Source organism: Sciurus carolinensis, chromosome 6 (genome assembly GCF_902686445.1).
Source record: "Sciurus carolinensis chromosome 6, mSciCar1.2, whole genome shotgun sequence".
NCBI classification, from domain to species: Eukaryota; Metazoa; Chordata; class Mammalia; order Rodentia; family Sciuridae; genus Sciurus; species Sciurus carolinensis.
The window spans coordinates 134,621,727-134,643,438 of record NC_062218.1 but is presented as its reverse complement, the minus strand read 5'-3'; the positions used below and the strand labels follow the sequence as shown (position 1 = coordinate 134,643,438).

Here is a 21,712-nt window from a genome sequence, read left to right as displayed (position 1 = left end):
GACCTCACAGGTTCTTTGAGTTGGCAAGGCTAGGTGGAGGTGGGGAAGGGTTGGGGTCTGCAGGAAAAGGGTAGAGCTCAACTCGAAGTGGGAGGTTATAGTGATGGCCTTCAAGAAAGGGCTGCTCCAGATGCAGGGGCTCAGTGGACTGAAGAGAGCCAGAGAGAACCTGTCTGCTGGAGAGTCCCCTATTGCCAGGGGCTGTGCAGATCTTTCTAGAAGTTCAGAGAGTGTTTAAAGATGAGGACACTAAGTTCGGGAGAGGAAAGCTTTGCAAAGTAGGTAAAAGCCAGGATTAGAACCAAATTGTTTCTGACTCCAAAGTTAGTGCACATTTTATGCTCAGTGTCTCCCTAGTATGTACACCCAAGAGCACTGATGGACAGCACAATGCAAATGCTCACTTTAAAGGACTGGGACATAGTTCAAGGTGGGCACTAGCAAAAAAAAATTGGGGGTGGGGTACTGGGGATTGAACCCAGAGCATTGTACCACAGAGATACATCCACAGCCTTTTTCAAGTTTTTTTTTTTTTTTTTTTCCTTCCTTTTGTGACAGGGTCTCACTAATTTACCCAGGCTGGCCTCAAACTTGCAATCTTTCTGCCTCAGCCTCCTGAGCTACCAGTATTACAGGCGTGCACCATTGAAAGTGGACCATATGGTCTCTGTCCCAACTCTATATCTGTTGTTGTAACACAAAAGTGACCATAGGTGATTCATAAATGAATAGGTGTGGTTATGTTTTAATAAAACTTTACTTACAAAAACAGTTGAAGGATCACATTTGACCCTGCTTTAGAATGTCCAGTTTATCTTGAAAAATTCATGCAGATTTTACTTTAACATAGTAATGTGTCTAAATTTAATCTAAAATGATGTTCTTAAGTGTATGCCATGCACAAAAAGGTGACACTTCAGGAAGAGATGTTTCACAGCTGTCTGGGGCCTCCATGGCTCCAGGAGGGTCTGATGTTCCCAGTAGCAATGGGCTTACGGGGGGCAGGATATATCATTCACCATCATGATCTGATTCACTTCTACAAGGGTCCAAGTGGATCAGTGGCCCAAGCAGACAGTTCTAAGTCTTTTGGATCCTAAAATCTAAGCAAAACACTGAGGCCCCAGTTTTGTGAGGAAGAATTAGAGCTTCAGTTAAATAATAAGCCATAAAAGAAGCGTCAGCCTGGGGCCCAAGTTTTCCATTACTTGGAATCTTGGCAGAGATTTTTCCATTTCAAAATGCACATGTAAAACATATGACGGTCTCACATCTCGTGACCATGCCTCGGTCAATGATGTATCCCTTTTAGGTGGTCTCCTAAGATGATAATGCAGATGAAAAACTCCCAGCACTTAGTGACTTTATAGGGTCTTAATGCCACAACACCTTACTTGCCTGTTCCTGGTGATGCTGGTATAAACAATCTACTGTACTGCCCGTGTATACAAGTAGGGCACATAGGATTATGTAAGGTACATAATGCTTAAAAATGGCAATGAACTACTGTTACTGGTGTATGTAGTTACTATTTCACACTTTCTATCATTAAAGTGCACTCCTTCTAGTTATACAAAATTAAACTTTTGTTAAGGCCCCGTGTTACATCAGCTAGCCTCATCTATCTCATGTTTCCTGCATCTCTCTCTCTGTTTTTTTCTTTTTGGTACTGGGGATTGAACTCAGAGCCACTCAACCACTGAGCCATATTCCCAGTCCTATTTTATATTTTATTTAGTGACAGGGACTCACTAAGTTGCTTAGCACCTTTCTGTTGCTGAGGTTGGCTTTGAATGCATGATCCTCCTGTCTCAGCCTCCCAAGCCACTGGGATTACAGGCACGCGCCGCTGTGCCTGGCTGTTTCCTGCATCTCTTGATTGCAACAAGAGGTTGTGTGAACCATTGACCTAGATCATCTAGGCTTGTTTAAGCGCACACAGTGATGCTGGCACAACCATGATGATGTTGCCTAAGGGTGCATTTCTTCGGACGCATCCCCATCAATAAACCAAGAACGACTGGTACTTTATAATGTCTCTAGTCTTTCCCTGGGGCATTCATTCATCCCTGCCTGCCATTTAGCTGATCCTGGAGAAGAGTCACTGTGTGCCTAGTGAGGTAATGAGGTGCTGTGGGCATCTGGTCAGGTCCTAGTGTGGGGGTGTGGCCTAGAGGCCAAACCTGCTCCATGGTGACATCTAGACTCACAATGCCACAGCAAGTCTGTGAACATGTGATAACACCTAAGCCCCAGGGGTCAGTGGGAGACACGTTCAGCAATGGTAACCGTGTCCCAGTCCAGTTGCACTTTGTACAGCAGGGAGCATTTTTCCAAGCCTGAAGTATCAGACAGGTTCCCCAAAACCATGGGAGGGCTTGGGCAGAAGGTAGCCTCTCATCCTTAGGACTGGGCCTGGGTGCATGGTGGAGGCTAGAGGATAAGCTGGAGTCAAAGGCTGTGGAGAAGGAGCAGAATGGAGGCAGAGGGAGATGACTGTGGGGAGAAAACTGAGCTGGTGATGGAGCCCCAAGGGTCTGGCAAGGCCAGAGGGGCCACGTGTCTGCCCCACAGGTCACAGCTACATCCTCATAGCTGTCACAGTACTGGGACAGGAGACTCCTCTGTTCCCAAAGAGGCTTTCAGGCAGACATTCCTGCCATTGTTTGTTCCAAGCATTCATGTGGTAGTATTAAGGTGATGGGACCTTTAAGAGGTGGAGCCTAATGGAGGTCTTTAGGACACTAAAGGCGTGCTCTCAAAAGAGATTAAGATAGTTATTATTAAAAAAAGCAAGACTGGCTTCTCCTGATCTCTCTCTCTCTGCCTTCCTATTTCACCATGTGATTGTTCCTTTTCTCATGCTCTCCTGTCACTACAATGCCATCAACCATGAGGTCCTCAGTGGAGCCGGGCTGATGCTGACACCATGTCTTTGAACCACCAGAACTGAGAACTAAATAAACTTCTTTTGTTTAAAAGGTTCCTGACCTTAAGTATTTCATTCTAGTAACAGAAAATTGATACCAAGAATCACCATGGAGTTCCAGCTTCTCTGACTAAGTGAAGGGCCAATAAGCCCAAGGAGACTGGGGTTATCTAGGTTTGTCAGCAACCTTAAGGGTTATGGCTGTGGGAGAACAAAAAAATCCGTAAAGGAGGACTCACAGGACTGGCCACCGGTTCACAGCCTGCCCCAGATGCAGAACACATCCAGAGATTGGTCAGACTCAGCTTTATTATCTGGACAGAAAGCTAGGAGTGGAGGTAGCTTTGGGATATACCTCCAAGGTGTGTAGAATGTGGATGAGTAGAGGCTGGGGAAGAGCCCTACTCTGGAAAAGGGGTCCCCACGGTGGGATGCACAGGGCATATCCAGAGAACATGTGGTAGTCTTATGGGCTGCAAGGTCAGAGCTTGGGGTTCAAGATCCTGCATTGGCAGGGCCATTTTGTTGACAGGTGAGCGAAGAGCCCTACACTTAGGGCTTAATGCTGCAGTGCTACCATTCTGAAATACTACATTGTTTTACCTATGAATTTATGTATTATAAGTGAAATCTAATAGGACAGGGGAGTACATCCTGGGGACTTTAGCATACCTAGGGTCCCAATCCCCAAGACTCAGTTCCCCTTTTCCCACCCTACCACCAGGTCCAGAAGGGGCCAGCACAACAAGAGCCATCACGTATGTGTGCCTCGTGGCATCTCAGGGCAGAGCACGGTGGTAGCCATCCCACCCAGGGCTGGCACTGAGGAAGCACATCTGGAAAGTGACTGGCCAAAATTTATGTCTTACAGAGGTAAGCCTCACATACACCCTCCAATCCAGGTACTGAGTGAAACTAGCACTGGAGTGGAACACTTCTTGACCACCTGCCCTGGTGCTGAAGTTTGAATATGGTTGGTCCCCTCTGAAATCATGTTGGAGCTTAATCCCCACTGTGAAGTACTAAGAGTTGGAAACGATCTGACTGTGGTGTTTAGAGGAGGGGCCTTTCGGAGGTGATAAGGATGAGATCAGATCATCAGAGTGGAGTCCCCATGATTGAATTCTGGTGGCTTTATGAGACGAGGAAGAGGGAACAACAAACACACACGCTCACATACACACACACACAGAAGCACACTTTCTGTCTCTTGCCATGTGATGTCCTGCACAACCTCACTGCCAGCAAGAAGGTCGTCACCAGATGTGGCCTCTGGAGATGAGACCAGCACTGTGAACTAAAATAAACCGATCAGTCTCTGTTATAGGATTAGCAACAGAAAGTGGATGGGGAAACCTGGTTTGGAGAGTGGACCAGTAGGAAGAAGGAACACTTGGCTCAACTTCCCCAGACCCGCTAGCTAGGACCCAGGGCAGTGTGTTCTTCCCATGGTGGCTGATAAGAAGGGAGGCTCAGCAGCTGCACTCAAGAGTGCTGGGGGAGCCCTGCAGCACCTGTGAGGATCCTGGCTTGCTCTGAGAGTACCCTATACCTCAGGGAGTGTCCCTCAGCTGGCTCCATTCTGGGGGAATCCATGCTTCCTTCTCCCAACCTTCTTGAATCTGGCTTCTGTTTGCCTGAATTCAGTCAGCTTGAGGCACCCTTCAGGAATGAGCCACAAAATACAAATTTGTTTAATTTTGGTGATTTTGCATACAAGTTAAATTTTCTAATATTTGCATTTTAAAAAAGCATTGCATAATATAAAGATGAATGGTAAAATGTATGCTAATAATGAAAATTTCTAAAATTTTCTTCACTGAGAACAATATTAAAAAGCAAATAAAAACACCCTGATAATCTGAGAGGTAGACTTAGTGTTTTGGTTTAGATATGAAGTATCCCCAAAAGCTCATTTTCAGAGGTGAAATAATTGGATTATGAGAGGTATGACCTCATCGGTGAGTTGATCCACTGATTGATTAACTGGGTGGTAACTATAGGCAAGCAGGGTGTGGTAGAGGAAGTACATCACTGGGGTTGTGACTTTGGGGTTTATGTTTTGTTCCTGGTAAGCAGAGCTCTCTCTGCTTCCTGGCTGCCATGTCCTGAGCTGTTTTCCTCCATGACACCCTTCCACCATGATATTCTGTCTCATCTCAGACCCAGAGCTGTAGAGTCAGCTAATCATGGACTGAAGCTCTGAAACTGTGAGCCAAAATAAATGCTTCCTTCTTCAAGGTGTATTGGTCATAGCAAGGCAAAAGCTGACCAAACCACTGAGGAAAGAAGGAAAAGGTTTTATATATGCCTTTTATGGCATTTCCCCCCATTCTTCGAACAAGAGATATTTGTACTGGGCCACAGGAATTGTGTGCCAGCTCTGACTACAGGCCAGTGTTCCCCAAGGAGGGGGTCACTGGTAATATACTGATTTTTGTGAAAACCAGATGCTGTGTGAACTAATAATAGATCACACATAAGAATAGTGGCCCCTTCGAAATATCCCTCTTTCCTTCCTCTTCTGGGTATTGGGCTGCTGTGGCTGAACACAGGTGTGGAAAGAATGATTAGGTGGTTAGCAAGAGGCAGGAGTTTGGAAAATGTTCTTGTGAAAATGGGTGTTACTACCAGGGACAAGCTGAGCAAATTTTCAGATTAACTTCTGGAGATGACAGGAAGCGCCCAATAATACATCATCAAAAAAAAAAAAAAAAGTAACCATCAAAAGCCATCCCAAGCAAAACAAGTCACCCCACAAAACCAGGAAATGTTTCCCGTACCTACAACAAAAGACCAAAGGTTAACCTATTTGAATATGATGACCCTTCAGATTAAGAAAAAAACCAACTAAACTAAAATAGAATAAACATTCTATTTTAGAATATGAAAGTAGAAAAGGACAAGAATAAGTCAAATACTAAACATAAAATAATCTGTTTCAAAATATACATATTTTTTAAAAATGCAACCTTATTACCACCAAATAAATACAATTTATAACAAAAACTATATCCAAGTTCTATCAAATTTCTACAGTTTGAAAGGGTTCAATGATTTAAGGAGGTAGGGAGATAGACCTTTGTTCAGTGGAGGATAATTAGATAAGACTATAACAGAGAACTTTCTGGTGTAGAAAGCTTTAAAATGTGCATACCTATTGACCAGGGAACTCAGTTTAAGGAAATAATTAAGGATGAGCAATAGATTCACCTATAAGGATGTAATACAGTCAGTGGTCCATCTGACCTCAAAAAGGAAAAAATGTTTTGCTATAGGGATGTGTCATATAAATAGTTACATATAAAAAGTACATTATAGTCATGTAGTGCAATTATGAAATTGCTAAATGATATAGTGGACAGTAATTGCTAGAAGAAAACATGGGCATAGCCTATATGAATTGATTCCAATTTTGTAGCACATATATTATATTGCTTATATTAAATATAAAATATTGTAATATTCCATTGTGTGTATGTGTGTGTGTGTGTGTGTATATATATATATATATATATATATATATATATATATCACAGTTTCTTTATCCATTCATCAATTGAAGGGCAAAAAACCAAAGGACAAATGATCTTGCTGATAAGCAGATGATCACACATAATGGGGGATGGGAGGGAGGCAAGAATGGAGGAATGAGGGACTGTATAGAGGGAAAAGAGGGGTGGGGGTGGGGGGAAGGAAAATAATAACAGAATGAATCAAAAACTATTACCCTATGTAAATGTATGATTACACAAATGGTATGCCTCTACTTCATGTACAGAGGAACAAGATGTATCCCATTTGTTTAAAATAAAAATAAATTTTAAAATATATATATTGTAATACATTTTTTAAAAATGTTACTTTAAGGAATATTTAGGAAGAAAAGGATTTAAAGAAAGAAGGAAACTGAGCTTGACAGTGAGTTGATAGGGGCAGGGAGTCCAAATACCAAGAGAGCCTTTCCGTGCCCAGGTGGTTCTCATGAAGAGCTCAGTACGCTCTGGTAGGCCTGAGATGAAGAAAGGGGGTGGACTAACCAATTTTCATTTTCCTATGAAAAGAGGGAATAACATGCTTTGCCTGTGAATGCTGAAAGGAAGCAGTACCTCTAGTACCTCCCGCTGCCTTGGAATCACATTCAATTCCCTTTCCATGTCTAGAAGACCTTGGTGACTAGCCTTGATCACTCAAGCTCTTCCTCCTGCCTGTAGCCCTTGCTGACCACATCCATCTTTTCTCATTTCTTCAGATGTGCTGACCTCTTTCCTGCCTCAGGGCCTTTGTGCCACCTATTCCCTCCACCTGGAACAGTTTATCCCATCTCTTCCCACAATTCTCTCATCATTCTCAGCTCCAGTGTTAAATAACACTGGATCTCTACCTTCCTGAACTCTTCTTTAGTCTCCAACTCAACTATTTTATTTCCTTCATTGCATTTATTATTATCTGAAATGATTTCACTTGTTTTTTGCTTGAATATTGTCTGTGTTCCCTCACCAGAAGACAAGACCATGGTAACAGGGATTGTGCCCTAATGTACAGCAGATGCCCAATAAACACTTCATATCCATGTAGATGGGAGCTAGGGGTATTAAACAGAATAAGATGGGTTATGCTGCAATAACAAGGAATCCACCCCATCTTAGTTGCTTAACACAATAAAGGCTGATGTATGTTTCCTTGCGCACACCATGGTCCAGTGTGGGTTGGGTGGCCCTAAGCTATACTGTATCTGCACCTAATGGGACATGTGGTGCCCAAGGTTGTGGTGGCAGGAAAAGAGATGGAGGGCACACAGCAACACCTGGTGATAGTATACAGGCCACTAGACAAAAATAGCCAAGTAGTCTTAAATGAGCTACATGGGAGACTGGGCAGTGGAGGGTAAAATGTAGATCTTTGATATGGCTGGACTGTCTGTGCCATACCAGGACGCCACCCACCCCAGCCTTCAGTCTGCCAACAAAGAGGTCCCAAGGGTGGCCTTCAGGTAGAAATCACCCTGAACGATGAAGGAATCCAAGGCAGCTAAAAACTGCAGAGGTGGAGTCATGCCCGCACCCCATTCACCTCAGCCTCTCCTCTTCTTCAGTCTATATTCTGGGTCCCTGGAAACCCCCAACAGACACTCTCCCATAGTGCAATGGCCTTCCTCAGCAGTCATGCTTGCCCGCCCTTTGGGGTGGCCCCCAAACCCTGGCCCTGTGGTAATTACAATCAACCAAATGCCACACTTGGAACACAGTCCAGGGCAGCTACTGCCACATCTGTCCTTCTGTGTTGTTACTTTTCTTCCAGCCCTGGGAAGTCCCAAGACCAGCTGTGGACTTACATGAGGAATATGACAAGCCACTGGCCAGGCCTACAAGGGCCATTTGGGATTTGGTTTGAGGCCCACACATCCCATGCAGCTGTTTAATACATGGTGGTTAAGTTCAGAGAGAGGACACAGCAGACATTCCCACTGTACACATGTCTTCCAGAACTCCACAGTCCAACAGTCTCCACTGGCCACCCTGGCAATTTAAATCTAAGCACAGATTAACTGCAAATAAATTACCAGTTAGATGGCTACTATAAGAAGGAGCGAGTGTTGTGTGGATGTGGAAAAACTGGAATCCTTGTGCACTGTTGGTGGGAATATAAAATGATGCAGTGGCTGAGGAAATCAGTGTGGTGGTTTCTCAACACGTTTAACATACAAGTATTGTATGATTCAGCATTTCCACTTCAGGGTATATGCCCAAAAGAATGGAAAGGAGGATCTTGAACAGATATTTATACATCCAAGTTTATAGAATGATTATTCACTACAGCCAAAAGGTGGAAGAGACCCAAGTGTCCATCAGTGGAGGGATGGATAGATAAAATATGGTCCATACATCCAATTCAATATTATTCAGCTTTAGGAAAGGAAATACTGGTACAAGCTCCAACATGGATGACCTTGAGGATATCATGTTACATGAAATAAGTCAATCAGAAAACTACAAATATGACGAGATTTCACTTATATGATGTACCTAGAGTGGTCAGATTCACAGAGACAGAAAGTAGAGCAGTGGCTTTCAGGAGCAGAGGGGATGAGTATTTAGTGTTTAATGGTGCAATGGATTGGATATGAAGGGTCCCCCTGAAAGCTCATGCATTATTAGTCAATGCAGGAAATGTTCAGAGACGAAAAGGTTAGATTATGAGAGATGTAATCTCATCCATTTGATGGATTTATAATTTGAACTCAAAGATGGTAACTGTAGGCAGGTGGGGTACAGCTGGCAGAAATGGATCACTGGTGGGGATGTCCTTGGGGATTATATATTGTTCCTGGCTCCTCAAGCCTGCTGCCCCCTCCTCTGCTTCCTGACTGCATTACCTGAGCAATTTTCCTCTGCCACACCCTTATGCCATGATGTTCTGCTTCATCTTGATTTCACAGCAATGGAGTCGGTTGACCATGGACTGAGACCTCTAAACCATGAGCCCAGAATAAACTTTTCCTCTTCTAAGTTATTCTTTTCAGGTGTTTTAATCACAGTGACAAAAAGTTGACTAACACAAATGGATACAGAGACTCAGTTCTGTAAGATGAAAAGAGATCTGTGGATGGATGGTGGTGACAGATGCACAACAATGTAAATGTACTTAGCACCACTGAACCTGGGCTGGGGATAAGCTCAGTTGGTAGAGTGATTGCCTTGCAAGCACAAGGCCCAGGGTTCAAATCCCCAGCACTGCAAAAAACAAACAAAAACACCACTGAACCTTAAAAATGGCAAAGACAGTAATCCTGGTGTGTATTTTATCACAATAAATTTTTTTTAATTAAAATAAAAATTATATTGGAAAAATAATTTAAATTAAATTCAGCCCTTCAGTTGTACCAGACACATTTCAAGTGCTCAGAGCCAGTGTGGCCAGTGGCTACCACACTGACCAGGACTGAATGAGAGCACTTCTGTCACTGCAGAAAGCACTCTGAAACAACCATGTTCTTAGAAAGTCCTCCTTTTCTCAAATAGTTGCCCTTCTTCAATGCCCCTCCTCCCCAAGATCACCAAAGGGTCCTGCCTGCATGCTTTAGGTCAACCCCAAGACCACCCAAAGTTCCCACTTGCCTTATATCAACTCTCTTCCCGGGTGTGCACACACTCTCAATGAGGACGCAGGGTATTAATTGTCAGGGCAACGCCATGCTCCCAGCTGAGCCGAACTTTATCTCCTCATCCACACTGTGCTCTTGCTGAGGAAGGTGGAGCTTAGCTCAGAATAGAAACCCTTGCCTTCCCCTCAGAACCTTGCTGAGTCCCAGGCCTCTCTACCATGTCCCTATTTCTCTGAAGGAGTCACTGCTGTGCCTAGGACAAGTACACATTCAATGAACAGTTGCTGAATAAATAAACGCACATCTGTGTGGAACAGAAAAAGGATAAGCTCCTACTCCCATTTCTCAACTTCTTGGATTTAGCTCCAAAAATCCTTTTTCTTTTTTCATTATGATAAGGCTTATTTCAATTTAATAATTTTTATATTTCTTATGTTCCTCTAGAAACTAGCCTTCCCATTATCCAAAATGGGGGTAGAGTTGGATCAAAGGGGTGTGAACAAATAAGCTGACATTCACTAGCAAAACCCAGAGAAAGTTCTAGACTTCCTTCAACCAGCTCTCTGTGGCACAAGAACTGTCCATACCAGGGAAAAGGAAGATTTGCTTCCATAAGCCTGAGGAAGAACCCCCGTGGATACCCCACCTTCAGGCAGAGTCCCTGGTGGACTTCTCAAGAATGGTTCCTTGTGTGCTATCCCTAAATCAAATATTGTTGCTGTCACATTAGTAAAATACATTTTATCTAGAGACTGAAAAAACATGTTCACCTTATTTAGAGACATACACCTCTCTTATCTCATTAAATCCTCACTACAATGCCCAAGATGGAAATTACTGACTCATTTTAAAGATGAAGAAACCAAGGCTTGGAGAACTGGAGCTGCATGCCAGTGACACACCTGGAAAAGGTGGGGCCGCGGGTCAACCAAGACTCTATTCCAAGTACAGTCCTTTTTCCCACTAGGTGGAAAGGCAATAGAATACTTTGGGGGAAGAACATATATATTGAACACAAAAATTTTATGTCTACCCATCTCGTGGACTCATGGTGAAGATTTCCTAACATATTGCATAATAAGTGCCTAGAACAAGCTGACACATAGCCACATATTAGGAGCTCAATAATTGGAGTCACTATTGTTGTTATTATAAATACAGAGGACTTTAGCACCATTTTGCAGTTGAGAAGGTTGAGGGGTGGTTGTCAATTGCTCAACTAAGACAGAACAGGAAGGAGGTGAACATGTGGGCAGAAGTCTCTCTCTCCAAGGTTTAGCTCATCCACATCCTCCCTTTTGCCTGTGATGCATCTTTCACCAGGGCCCTGGGGACTCTGACCTATGTGCCCACTTAGCTCCCAGAGGTTCACCACCGGGCCCTGAAAAGCACAGTTGAGCAGTAGGTCCAGAGAATATCTCTGTGCCCTTTACTGCCTGCCTCTGAATGGACCTCTAGAGGATCCCACAAACTAATAAGCTTTAGGCTACTTTAGAACTTCCCACCTGCCCAGGATTTGACTCCACCTCCAGCCCTTTGTAAGCCCGGCTTCCTCCCCACCAACCAATCACCCTGCTCCTCACCAATTCTCCACCCTCTCATCTCTGGTTCAGAGTCATGCCCTGGTCCTCCCTACCACCCCAATTCTCCCAGTAGTGTTTAGAGGACCCAGACCCACTGAGAAGGAGGGCTGAAAAGCTTAACTCAGCTTCCCCAGTGCGTGCAGTTCAAAGACTGGGTGTCCCATATCCCCACAATAGCCCTGGTCAGTACCAAGCAGAGAGTGCAAAAGTCTCCATACCTGCATACTGATCAACATCTTGTACCTCCTAAAGGACATGAGGCATGGAATGTGTGTGGGGTGACCCTGTATCTTTCAGCAATAAGCACCAGAGGCAGGTGCTGAGGAGACTTATGTGACACATAGCACCCCTATTAAATAGCCCAGACTCACAAGAACAAAGCGATTCCCTCTTTAACCTTCAATTCCTCTAACTGCTTCAAGGAGAAGCCTCTGATTAGTGTCTATCTGTCTGTCCCCACATCTAACACCACTCATCTCCATTTTTGGCAGAAAGTGGGCCAAAGCTCTGCCTTCAGGGCTGGCAGAATGCAGAACTATCTAGCTGGCATTGAATAAGGTCATTTTACATTTTACCTTAAGATTATTCTCTGGGCGAAGTGAGATTTCTTTTCAAAATAATTTTAAATTTTAAAAATGGCAAACATCAAAAAATGTTTTATAAACAGTACACAAATGATTGGAGTGTGGGAAAAACTGCTTACTCTCATAAACAGCTTTGCCAAGTCAGAATCAACCCCCATCTGCACATGAGAACCCTGAGGAGGAGGAAGTGGAGGGGATGCTCAGTTTTCCTCACCTGTGGACCCAGAAAGCCTTCCTGTTGAGGATGGCACTCGTTTCCACCTTCGAGTAGAAAACGTGGCAGTTTGGCACAGAAAGTTGAGAGGACCTCTTCTACTGGCCTGGCCTCCTTCAGTCTAGCCCCGCCCATGATGCCCCGCCCAGTCCACGCCCCAGTGCCCCGCCCTCTGACTTCAGTCTTGCTGACCCGCCCAGCCCTACTTACAATGTTCATAAGCGTCAGCAGGTACTTCTGCACGTGCTCCTTCCCGTGGAACTGAACCACTGAGTCATCCACACCCAGCAGGACTTCAATGTTGTAGTCGTCGTCAGCAGCATGCCTGCGTGCCCTCCTCCTGGAGCTGTTGACGCGCTCCTCCAAGACGCCCAGGGCTTGGCTGAGGCTATCCAGATTACCCAGGGAGGCCCCTACAGAGATAGGACATTGTCATCAGTAGCAGGTTGGGCTCACCAGGAACATCACTGCAGGACAAGACTCCACTTGGATGCAATTCAGCACCAGCCAGGTGCCAGCATCACCATCATCTCATTTAAAAGTCACAGTCTCCTGAATCAAGGGCATTGTTGACCCTATTTAACATAAGAACAAACTGAGGTCTAGAGAGGGACTATAGTGATATGCCAAGCTGGCTCAGACTCAGCAGCACTCAAACCAACACCCCTTGGCCAGCTCCTTGCAGTAACTCCAACCACAGCAAAGGCCATGGTGTCCTCCTGAGACTGTGAGAGACTAAGCCTAGCATGGTGACAACCACTGGGAAGCCAAGGGTTGGCACCCAGCATCAGAGACCAGGAGTGCAGCCTGCACAGCCAGGAGTGAGCAGGCAAATTCAGCTCTTCACCCTCGTACACTAATGCACTCCCAAAGGACTGGTCTGATATCAAAAGGCTGATGTTCCAGGTGTCACTGCCCTCTGTTATAACTGGGGAAAGCTAGGCCCAGCACGAGCTATATGTGTTCCACAGTGTCTCCTCCAGCCTGGCACCCCTCCAAGAACTTTCTGCTCAGTCCTTCACTAAAGGGACCAGGTAGATGTCCCCCTCCCCACTCCTGGGTCAGCCCCTGGTGCTCAATAAATTGTGCAGGGACACAAGCTCCTCATGAAAGCTCCCCACAGTCTGCCCTGAGCAGGCACTGACCTCCTCTCCTAAAGAGTTAGCACCAGGCAATGAGCAGCAGCTCGGCTGGGGGAGGGGGCCTGAGGGTCTCATCTACAGGGTCCAGGACCTGGAGCTCCATCAAGTTCAGGGCCTCAAGATGGTGTCCCCACTGTCTGCAAAGCTGTGGCTCCTGCCTCTGTTCCACTGGGTCTGAAGCTCACCCTGGACCAGTGCTCAGTTTTCAGCGCTCCCCTGCCCTCACCTCTTGGGGGTCACAGTCAGGCTGATGAGGACAACTTTCAGCACTGATGGCAGCTCCAGACCACACTGTATGCTGCCCATTGAGCCCCCATGCCACTGCCTTGGAAACCCCACCCCCTTCACAGGTCTGCCCAAGTCAGGTCCTGTTTCTCAGTGGCACTCCTTGGGCAGGTCCTCAGAGATTCCTGCCCTGACAAGAACCAGGGATGCAGGTGACATCACCAACACAGAGTGGTGTCCAGGCCCTGCAGTCTCTTTAGTTGGGTGGGGACTAAAAGCCCTGCTCAGCTATTAATGCCCCTGAAACACTGTCTATAAAGAGTCTTCCAGAAAAACTCTGTCACTTATCCCCCTGGCCTCTTATCTGCCACCTTCCCCCGACAGGTATGGGTACTCCCTCATGTGGAGGTGGCACGTGATAGGTTCTGGAGGTGGAACCAGGTCTCTGAAAGGAACTTGGCCACTCAGGGAGATATGAGGCCACCTGGTTTTGGGTCCCACTCCCCCAAATTGGCCCCCAGCATTCATCTCCTTATTGAGTGCAGACAATGAGCATCTTCAACATAAATTATTATCCCCATTTGACAGAATCCCAGCATGGCTGACTCTGCAGAAGCTCTTTCCTTAAACCCTACTGCCTGCCTCAGACAAGACAAACTGACTTAGTCAGAGGTACATCTGCAGCTTGGTTGTGGGCAAGACCAAGAGTGAAAAGAGAGGAAATGAGAAGCAGAGGTGCCAGTTTTGACAGGAAGAAGAACAAGCTGGGCCAGATCTGAGCAGCTGCTTGCATCCCCATGCCTTCGTGGGTCCTTGGCACACTCCACACACACATGCATAGCACACACATACATGTACATACACACATATGTGCGATGCAAGCACACACATGCATACACATGTTGGTGCTGCCCAGGGGTCAGGGAAGGGGCTAGGAATCCTGTGGGTAGTGCCTGTGCAGAGCTCAATGCTCCACTCAGCTGCCTGGAGATGATTCAGGGCCATCCCTGCTGCTCTCAGAGGAGACACTGGGGACTTAAATCTGACAGAGGAATTGAGGGATTGCTCCTCTATTTTTATACATTTATTTCTTCGCATTTTCAACGAGAAGGGACAGTTCACCTTCAGAACCACCTTGGGAAGCAGAAAGATGGTAATTTCCATAGAAAAGTCTTCCCCTCGGGAAGAAACTGGACATTACCTTCTGCCCCTATCAAGCTAAGGGTCATGCATGGCCAGCCCCTAGGGGCAAAACCAGACCACAGAGGTGCTCATTAGGACCAGTGGTATTTTAAAAATATCTAAGTTGGGGGGAAAATGCCTTATTTGGTTGATAGTATTTGAAAATTCTAATGTGAGATTTCACATTAAAAACAAGATAGAATATCCACCTTCTCTTGAGGATTTGGAGATGGAGCCAGGGCTGTGAATTGAGGGCCATGTCTCGAGATAGGACACACAGGACCACTCACCTGCCACCCCTGATGAACTCCTGGCTCCAAAAGGCCTCAGAGTGTGCTCTCCTGATCTTAACCCCTGGGTCACTGTATAGTATCCCCTCCAGATATCCTTTAAAGAATGGCGCAGGGGCCACTATCAGGCCAGAGCTGGGCTAGGTCTAGTCTTAAAGCTGCTTCCGTCAAGGAGCATAGTTTCTAACTAAACTGTATGTTATAGGTTCACGCAAAACAGTGGGAATTTCTAAAAGATGTTTTAGCCAGGTGCAGTGGTGCACGCTGGGGCAAGCCATAATCCCAGTGGCTCGGGAGGCTGAGGCAGGAGGATCACGAGTTCAAAGCCAGCCTTTGTAAAAGCAAGATGCTAAACAACTCAGTGAGACCCTGCCTCTAAATAAAAATTTAAAGAAATGGCTGGGGGATGTGGCTCAGTGGTTGGTTAAGTGTCCCTGAGTTCAATACCCAGTATCTAAAGAAAAAAATGTTTTAGAAATGCCAAGTTCACCTCAAGTATAATTATTTTTGTCATCTTTATTCTCATCACGATTATTGTGGGAGGTGCCTTGGATATTATGTTCTAGAACACTCTCCGCCTAAGGCCCAGCTCCTGTGGACAAACTCCAAAGCCCAAGGGCAAAGCAGGTGAAGACAGAAAGACAGGACCCCAGAGGTCAGCAGGCAGGTGAGAGCCTTGCCAGATAGTCGGGTCCCTGGAAGACTCAGTTTCACTTAGGACATAGGGAGCAGCCCCAAAGTCAGTAAGGTCTGATGTGCCCCAGGCTTTGGGGTACATGAGCCTTGGCCCAGTTGCCTTCCTGCCCTTCTCTGTCCCAGTGGGACAAGGCAGCCAAGCAAACATTCTGCTTTATCAATCCTGGGTACCACCTCAACTTTTTCCCCAAATGGGCTTGACCCTGAAGTCCAGGTTACCTGTCTCTCAAAGGATTCCTGCTACAGGGAGCCCTGGCCAATAGCAAGCTCCTGAATGGTCCTGGATCAGCTTCCTAGTGATTTCTTTGACCTCAACCTTGGCCTTTGGGGCCTGCCCACCTGTGCTGGGTGGCCTGCCTAGTCTCAAGGCCTCTGTTAGACTTGTTAGTTCTAGGCCAGGCAGAGCAGACTCTTTGCCACTATCTCTGACTTCCCTAGGAGCTCCCATGAACTTATAGCCTGGGCCTGCTAAGCTTAGTGACCCAGAGCTCACAAGACCCTTTCCTCCATCCTGCACTACTGAGTCAGGCTGGATAGTGAGCTGTCAGTGCTGCCCAACTCCTGCGAGGCAGGGGATGTTACTGCCCTCAGTCTTACTTCCTTTTCTGTGCAGCTACCTCCACAAGAAGTCCCTGGTCCTGGTAGGCTGTCTCCCCTAAAGGAAGGGTCAGTCACAACATCCTATCTTTTAAATGGGTAACCGGAAAGATGTTTAGTTCTTGGCATTCCCTGTGCTTGGAGACCCTTCCAAATGGCAGCTGGGGCTCTCTTTGCTCATGTCTTAGGCAAGATACACACAGCAGGAAATGTATCCAAGAGCCATCCCCAGTTTTAGAGTTTCTAGAATGGAAAGGAAAGGCTCTGTCAAGGATGTCAACAGACTGTAGAGAAGACATATTAAGGAAAAGCAGGGTTCCTGTCCAGGGAAGCCCAAAGCAAGTGCCACCCAGAGGAATGGCATGGGGGTCACAGCTGCCAAGCTAATTTATAGCCCCATACAGTTAGGGATACTGCCTGCCCCCTAAGCTTGTGGGCTGAGGGCTATATCTGTGACTATCCTGGGAATAGCCCCTCAATGTTCAGGTCTCTGGAGCAAGGGAATATGCACAGTCCTTCACAGTGACAAGACTGTCATTTCCAATAGCGACTTTCACACTAAGGAGGAGGATCCTTATCGTTCTTGTTGTCATCCGCCATTTAGTGGTGCTATGGTTGGGCTGTGGGTTGTCCCGCAAAGGTTCAGAAATGGGAAACTTGTTTTCAGTAATGTTACTTAGATGGTGGAAACTTTAAGGGACTAAATCACGAGAGGGCATCAGGTCTGAAGAGACTGGATTAGCTCCCCAGCAAATAGGTTGTTATAAAAGAGTAAGCCTGAACCTACCTGTCTCTTGTTTCCTTTCCTGACATGCAGTCTCTCCCACTCACTTATACATGTTCTTACCATTGCAATGCAATATGCCACGTTATGACACAGCTGGGCGGAAGTGCCTTGTCAGGATGCCACCCCATGCTGTTTGAACTTTTTCAGCCACCAGAATGGTAAGCAAAATAAACCTATATTCTTTATATATTAGCCAGCACCAAGTATTTTATTACAGCAACACAAAATGGACCAAGATAAGCAGCAAAGTAATAGAAGAGTAGAAAGATCAAGTGGCTCTCAAACCACAGTGTTAGAAAGGAGGAGCCAGGACCTGACCCCAGGCCAAAATGCAACATTATTTATGTCTGATCTGTTAAAATGTATAAATGCGTTCTACTGTCAGGTACAACTAATTAGAACAAATAACATTTTAAAAATTAAAGAATTATAATATATACTTGGGAATAGCAGGAAATTGCAATGAGAATGTGCCCGCTATTAGTAAACTATGGGTGTATTCCTCAACGTTATTAACATGGCTCAGAGCAGTCCCTGAATTTCACCAGCACAAGGGTTGGTTTAGGGGAAACCAAAATTGGTAGAAACAAGCACATTTAACCTGGAGAAGAGAAAACCTGGAGCTTGAGTCTATAAGCTCAGGAGCATCATGTGGCAGGTTCTAGCCCTACAATGTCAAAGGTACCTGGTATCTGCCAGTCCATATGCAAAGGCCACACCCACACCTCTGCTGGGCTCACCTCTTTACCCAGGATACTCTTTCTACTTCTGCTGTTGCTTCTGCCCAAAGTTAGCTGCCACCTCAGGCCCAAGAGGAGCCCCCCAGAAGGCCCATAGGGAAGCACCCCACAGTTTGTGGTGCACAACCCCACTGTCTCCCTCCTGCACTGGGCTCAGAGTCCTTGAAAGACAGGGGCATGTTTGATCCCTGCTGTAGTTTGGATCTGCAGTGTCCCCCAAAGGCTAATGTGTTAAAGGCCTACTTACTGGGAGGTGGTGGAACCTTTAGGAGGTGGGGCCTGGTGAAGGAAGTTAGGTCATAGGGGTTGTGCCATTAAAGAGGATATTGGGACCCCTGGGTTTCCTGGATCTCTCCTTGCTTCCTGGGTGCCATGATGTGATCAGGCCTTCTCCACATGAGCTCCCACCATGAAACACTTGGCTGCCAAAGGTCCAAAGCAACAGGGTGAAGTGACCATGGATGGAGACCTATGAAACTATGAGTTGAAATAAATTTTCCTCTTTAGAAGGTGTTTACCTCAGGTATTTTGTCATAGTAATGCAAAGCTGATGAACACAATTCTCATGCACTTCCTCCACAGACCTTATTCAACACCCCTGGGGGACAACCAGGTAGACTGGAGTGCTTAGAACATGGAGAAGCACACTATTTGGTGACACAGATATCCTCTCCCCATGGAATAACCTGCCCCTCATTTCTCCCATCCTTTAGATATCGGCTGAAATGTCACCTTCTCAAGGAGGTCTTCCCTCATTTCATTCTAAATTAAAATAGTCTCCTCCCCCAAATCCTCTCTGATAGCATCCTGTTTCCGTCCTTCATATAATAAGCCATTGTGTTAAGATCTAATCTCACTTGTGAATTTGATTGTGCATTAACTGCCTCCTCCATCTTGGATGGAGTCCCCTAGAAGACAGAGGTCATAGGACCAGGTGTTCCTCAGTTTCCCCAGTGTCTCCACAGGTAACCACAGGGCTGTGAGGGGTAGAAGCCATGGCAGGAAGATGCAGTCAGAACACAGGATCCAGCAGAAGGAAGGGAGGGGTCCTCCTGGGAGCTGGGAGATGGTCTGTAAGAAGAGGCAGGTGCAAGCAGGACCAGGAAGTCCAGAAAGAGGGTAGGAGACGCAGGAGTCAAAATGTGGTGAGAGGTAGAGAAACAGGAACTGGAACAAAATCCAGCTATAAATTACTTGCACAAGGCACAACGAAGACAAAATGACCAGAAGGATTTAAAACAAATGAGGCGAAGAAGCATACACCATGCAATTGCCAATGAAAAGAAACCAGGCAGTATAATATTATTCATGAGATAACTTTAATCCAAGGCATTCAAGGGGCCAGACTGCCAATGCAAACAATCCATGGAGAAGATATGAGAGATAGGAAACCTGTTGCTCCTAGCAGAGTTTCCAATGGACACAAGGAGAAATGAACAAGACCACAGTTAAATGTGCACTTTCATACACTGATTCCAGAACACAACAGATGGATTAGATAGAACATCAAGAAAGGAGATAAGGATTTGAACTAATAAGACAATCTATTGTTTAAGCCCTCAAACCAGAAAACATGCCCTTTTCAAGCATGCATGAAATAAGTTCCAAATCTAACTACACATTATGACACAAAGAAATCTCAAAACTTGTGTCCACAATCAGTAACATGAGATAGAATAAAAAATAAGAAAATGTAAGCCCCTTGAAACCTGAAGTAGAAATTCCAATTGTTGGCTCAAGTAGAGAACCCCAGTAAAATCACAGGAAACTTACAACACAGTCAAAAGAAAGACAAGAAGACATTATTTAAAAAAAAAAAAAAAAAAAAAAAAAAAAAAAAAAAGGTCTTACAAAACCTACAAGGAATAGATACTTTTCATTTTACATAAAATGAACATATAAAGATCAACACTTTTCTTGTACATAGCAATAACTACCTACAAAACAGGTGAGGGGAAAAGGGCTTGTCATCTGTAGCAACAACCCCTGCCCTGCAAATACCCAGGAATAAAAAAAACGGTAGATGCATAAAGGCTATGCACAAAGTAATACAGACTAAAACTCTCCAAAAATACAAAGGAAGACCTCGGAAAATGGAGACACAATGACATGATTATGAATTGGAAGTTGATTCTTCTCCAAATTAATCTAGAAATGTAACACAATCACCGTCAAAGAACTGTTAAACTCCAGCAAAATAATTCCAGAATTCACCTGGAAGACAACACATGTGAGAATAGCCAGAAAAACATTGAAAAAGAATAATAAGGGGATATGTGTCACTCAAATTTACAGAACATATTGTAAAATAACATTAATTATGATACTATGGTGCTGGTGTCATGAAAGACACAGCTCAATGGAACCGAGTAAAAATTCCCAAAACAGGTACAGACATAAGAGAGACTTCTAGGTAAAAATGACAGATTGAATACATACATCCCATTTAGCTCCTTCCTGGAATCCCATTAAAACCAAGGGATTTTTTTAAGAAACACCTCTATAAGGACAGTTAGAGCAGCAGAAACTGTGTGAGTCTGGAAAACAGAGGCACTTCCCATGGTAATGAACTTGGTATACCCAAGGAAGTTGAATCCCAAGCTGGCAGGGAAGAAATCAAGACTCTTCCAGTGTGCATCACAGATTTCTCCAAAGGTTCCAAAACTGATGCACTAAGTACCATCTAGAAGTGGGGGTTAAGGGTGGGTTGAAATAAGTAGGACCAGTAGAAGGTTACTGCCAAGTTCATTTCCTGAATCTGAGCCCCTCTTCTGCATTGGCGTTGGTCTGGAGGCTTCTTCTCTTCTAACAAGGTTGGAAATAAGGATCACCAACTTTGTGATGGAAGCCTCCAACATTATAGATGGAGGCCAAGGAGAAGCAAAATAAAGAGGAAAGAGATTGTACAAGAAAGTGGAGAAACCTATTATCAGTATCCTCTAAAAGCTAAAAGAAGACATTACATCCATTAAACAAGAACAGAAGGAGAACAGAAATGAAAAACTCAATGGAAGGACTGGGAAAAGAAAGTAAAACAATAATCCAAAGAACAATTAGGAGAAAAGAGAAGAAAATTAGAGCATCTGACCAAAAGTGTATCATCCTGGTAGGAGAGGTTCCGTGAAGAGACACAGAGAAAATTATTGGAGAAATGATTCAAGAAAATTTCCCCTAACTGTAAGGTGTCCTCAGATTGAAAGAATACAACTAATACTCAATACAGTAGAGGAAAACAGACCCATGTCATCATGAAATTTCAGAACATGAATCCACCAACTTACAGAAAATAAGAGGAGGAAATAAGCACATTACAGAAGGGTGGCAGATGAAGAATTGCAATCAGAATGGCTTAGATTTCACAAAAATAGCATTAGAAGTAGAAAAGCAATGGATTGAAGTCTTCAAAATTCTGAAGGAAAATAATTTCCTAACTGCAAAAAATTACACAAATTTTTAATCAAGTACAAAAAGAGACTAAAGACATTTCCAGACATGTGAATTTTCAGGACATTTACCTGTCAACACTCCTTCTAAAAAAAAACTATGAATAGCTGGGCATGGTGACCCATGCCTATAATCCCAGGAGCTCAGGAGGCTGAGGCAGGAGGATCACAAGTTCAAAGCCAGCTTCCTCAATT

General features: G+C 44.9%; 1 protein-coding gene across 1 annotated transcript in view; it reads right to left on the bottom strand.

Moving 5' to 3' along the window:
- The window catches only part of Adamts2 (ADAM metallopeptidase with thrombospondin type 1 motif 2), a 255,929-nt gene that overhangs the window by 96,364 nt on the left and 137,853 nt on the right, over positions 1-21,712 (bottom strand). Inside the window, exon 4 of the mRNA XM_047556480.1 lies at positions 12,626-12,828. Within this exon, the coding sequence (XP_047412436.1) occupies positions 12,626-12,828 (203 nt within the window). The remainder of the gene's footprint in view (positions 1-12,625; positions 12,829-21,712) is intronic.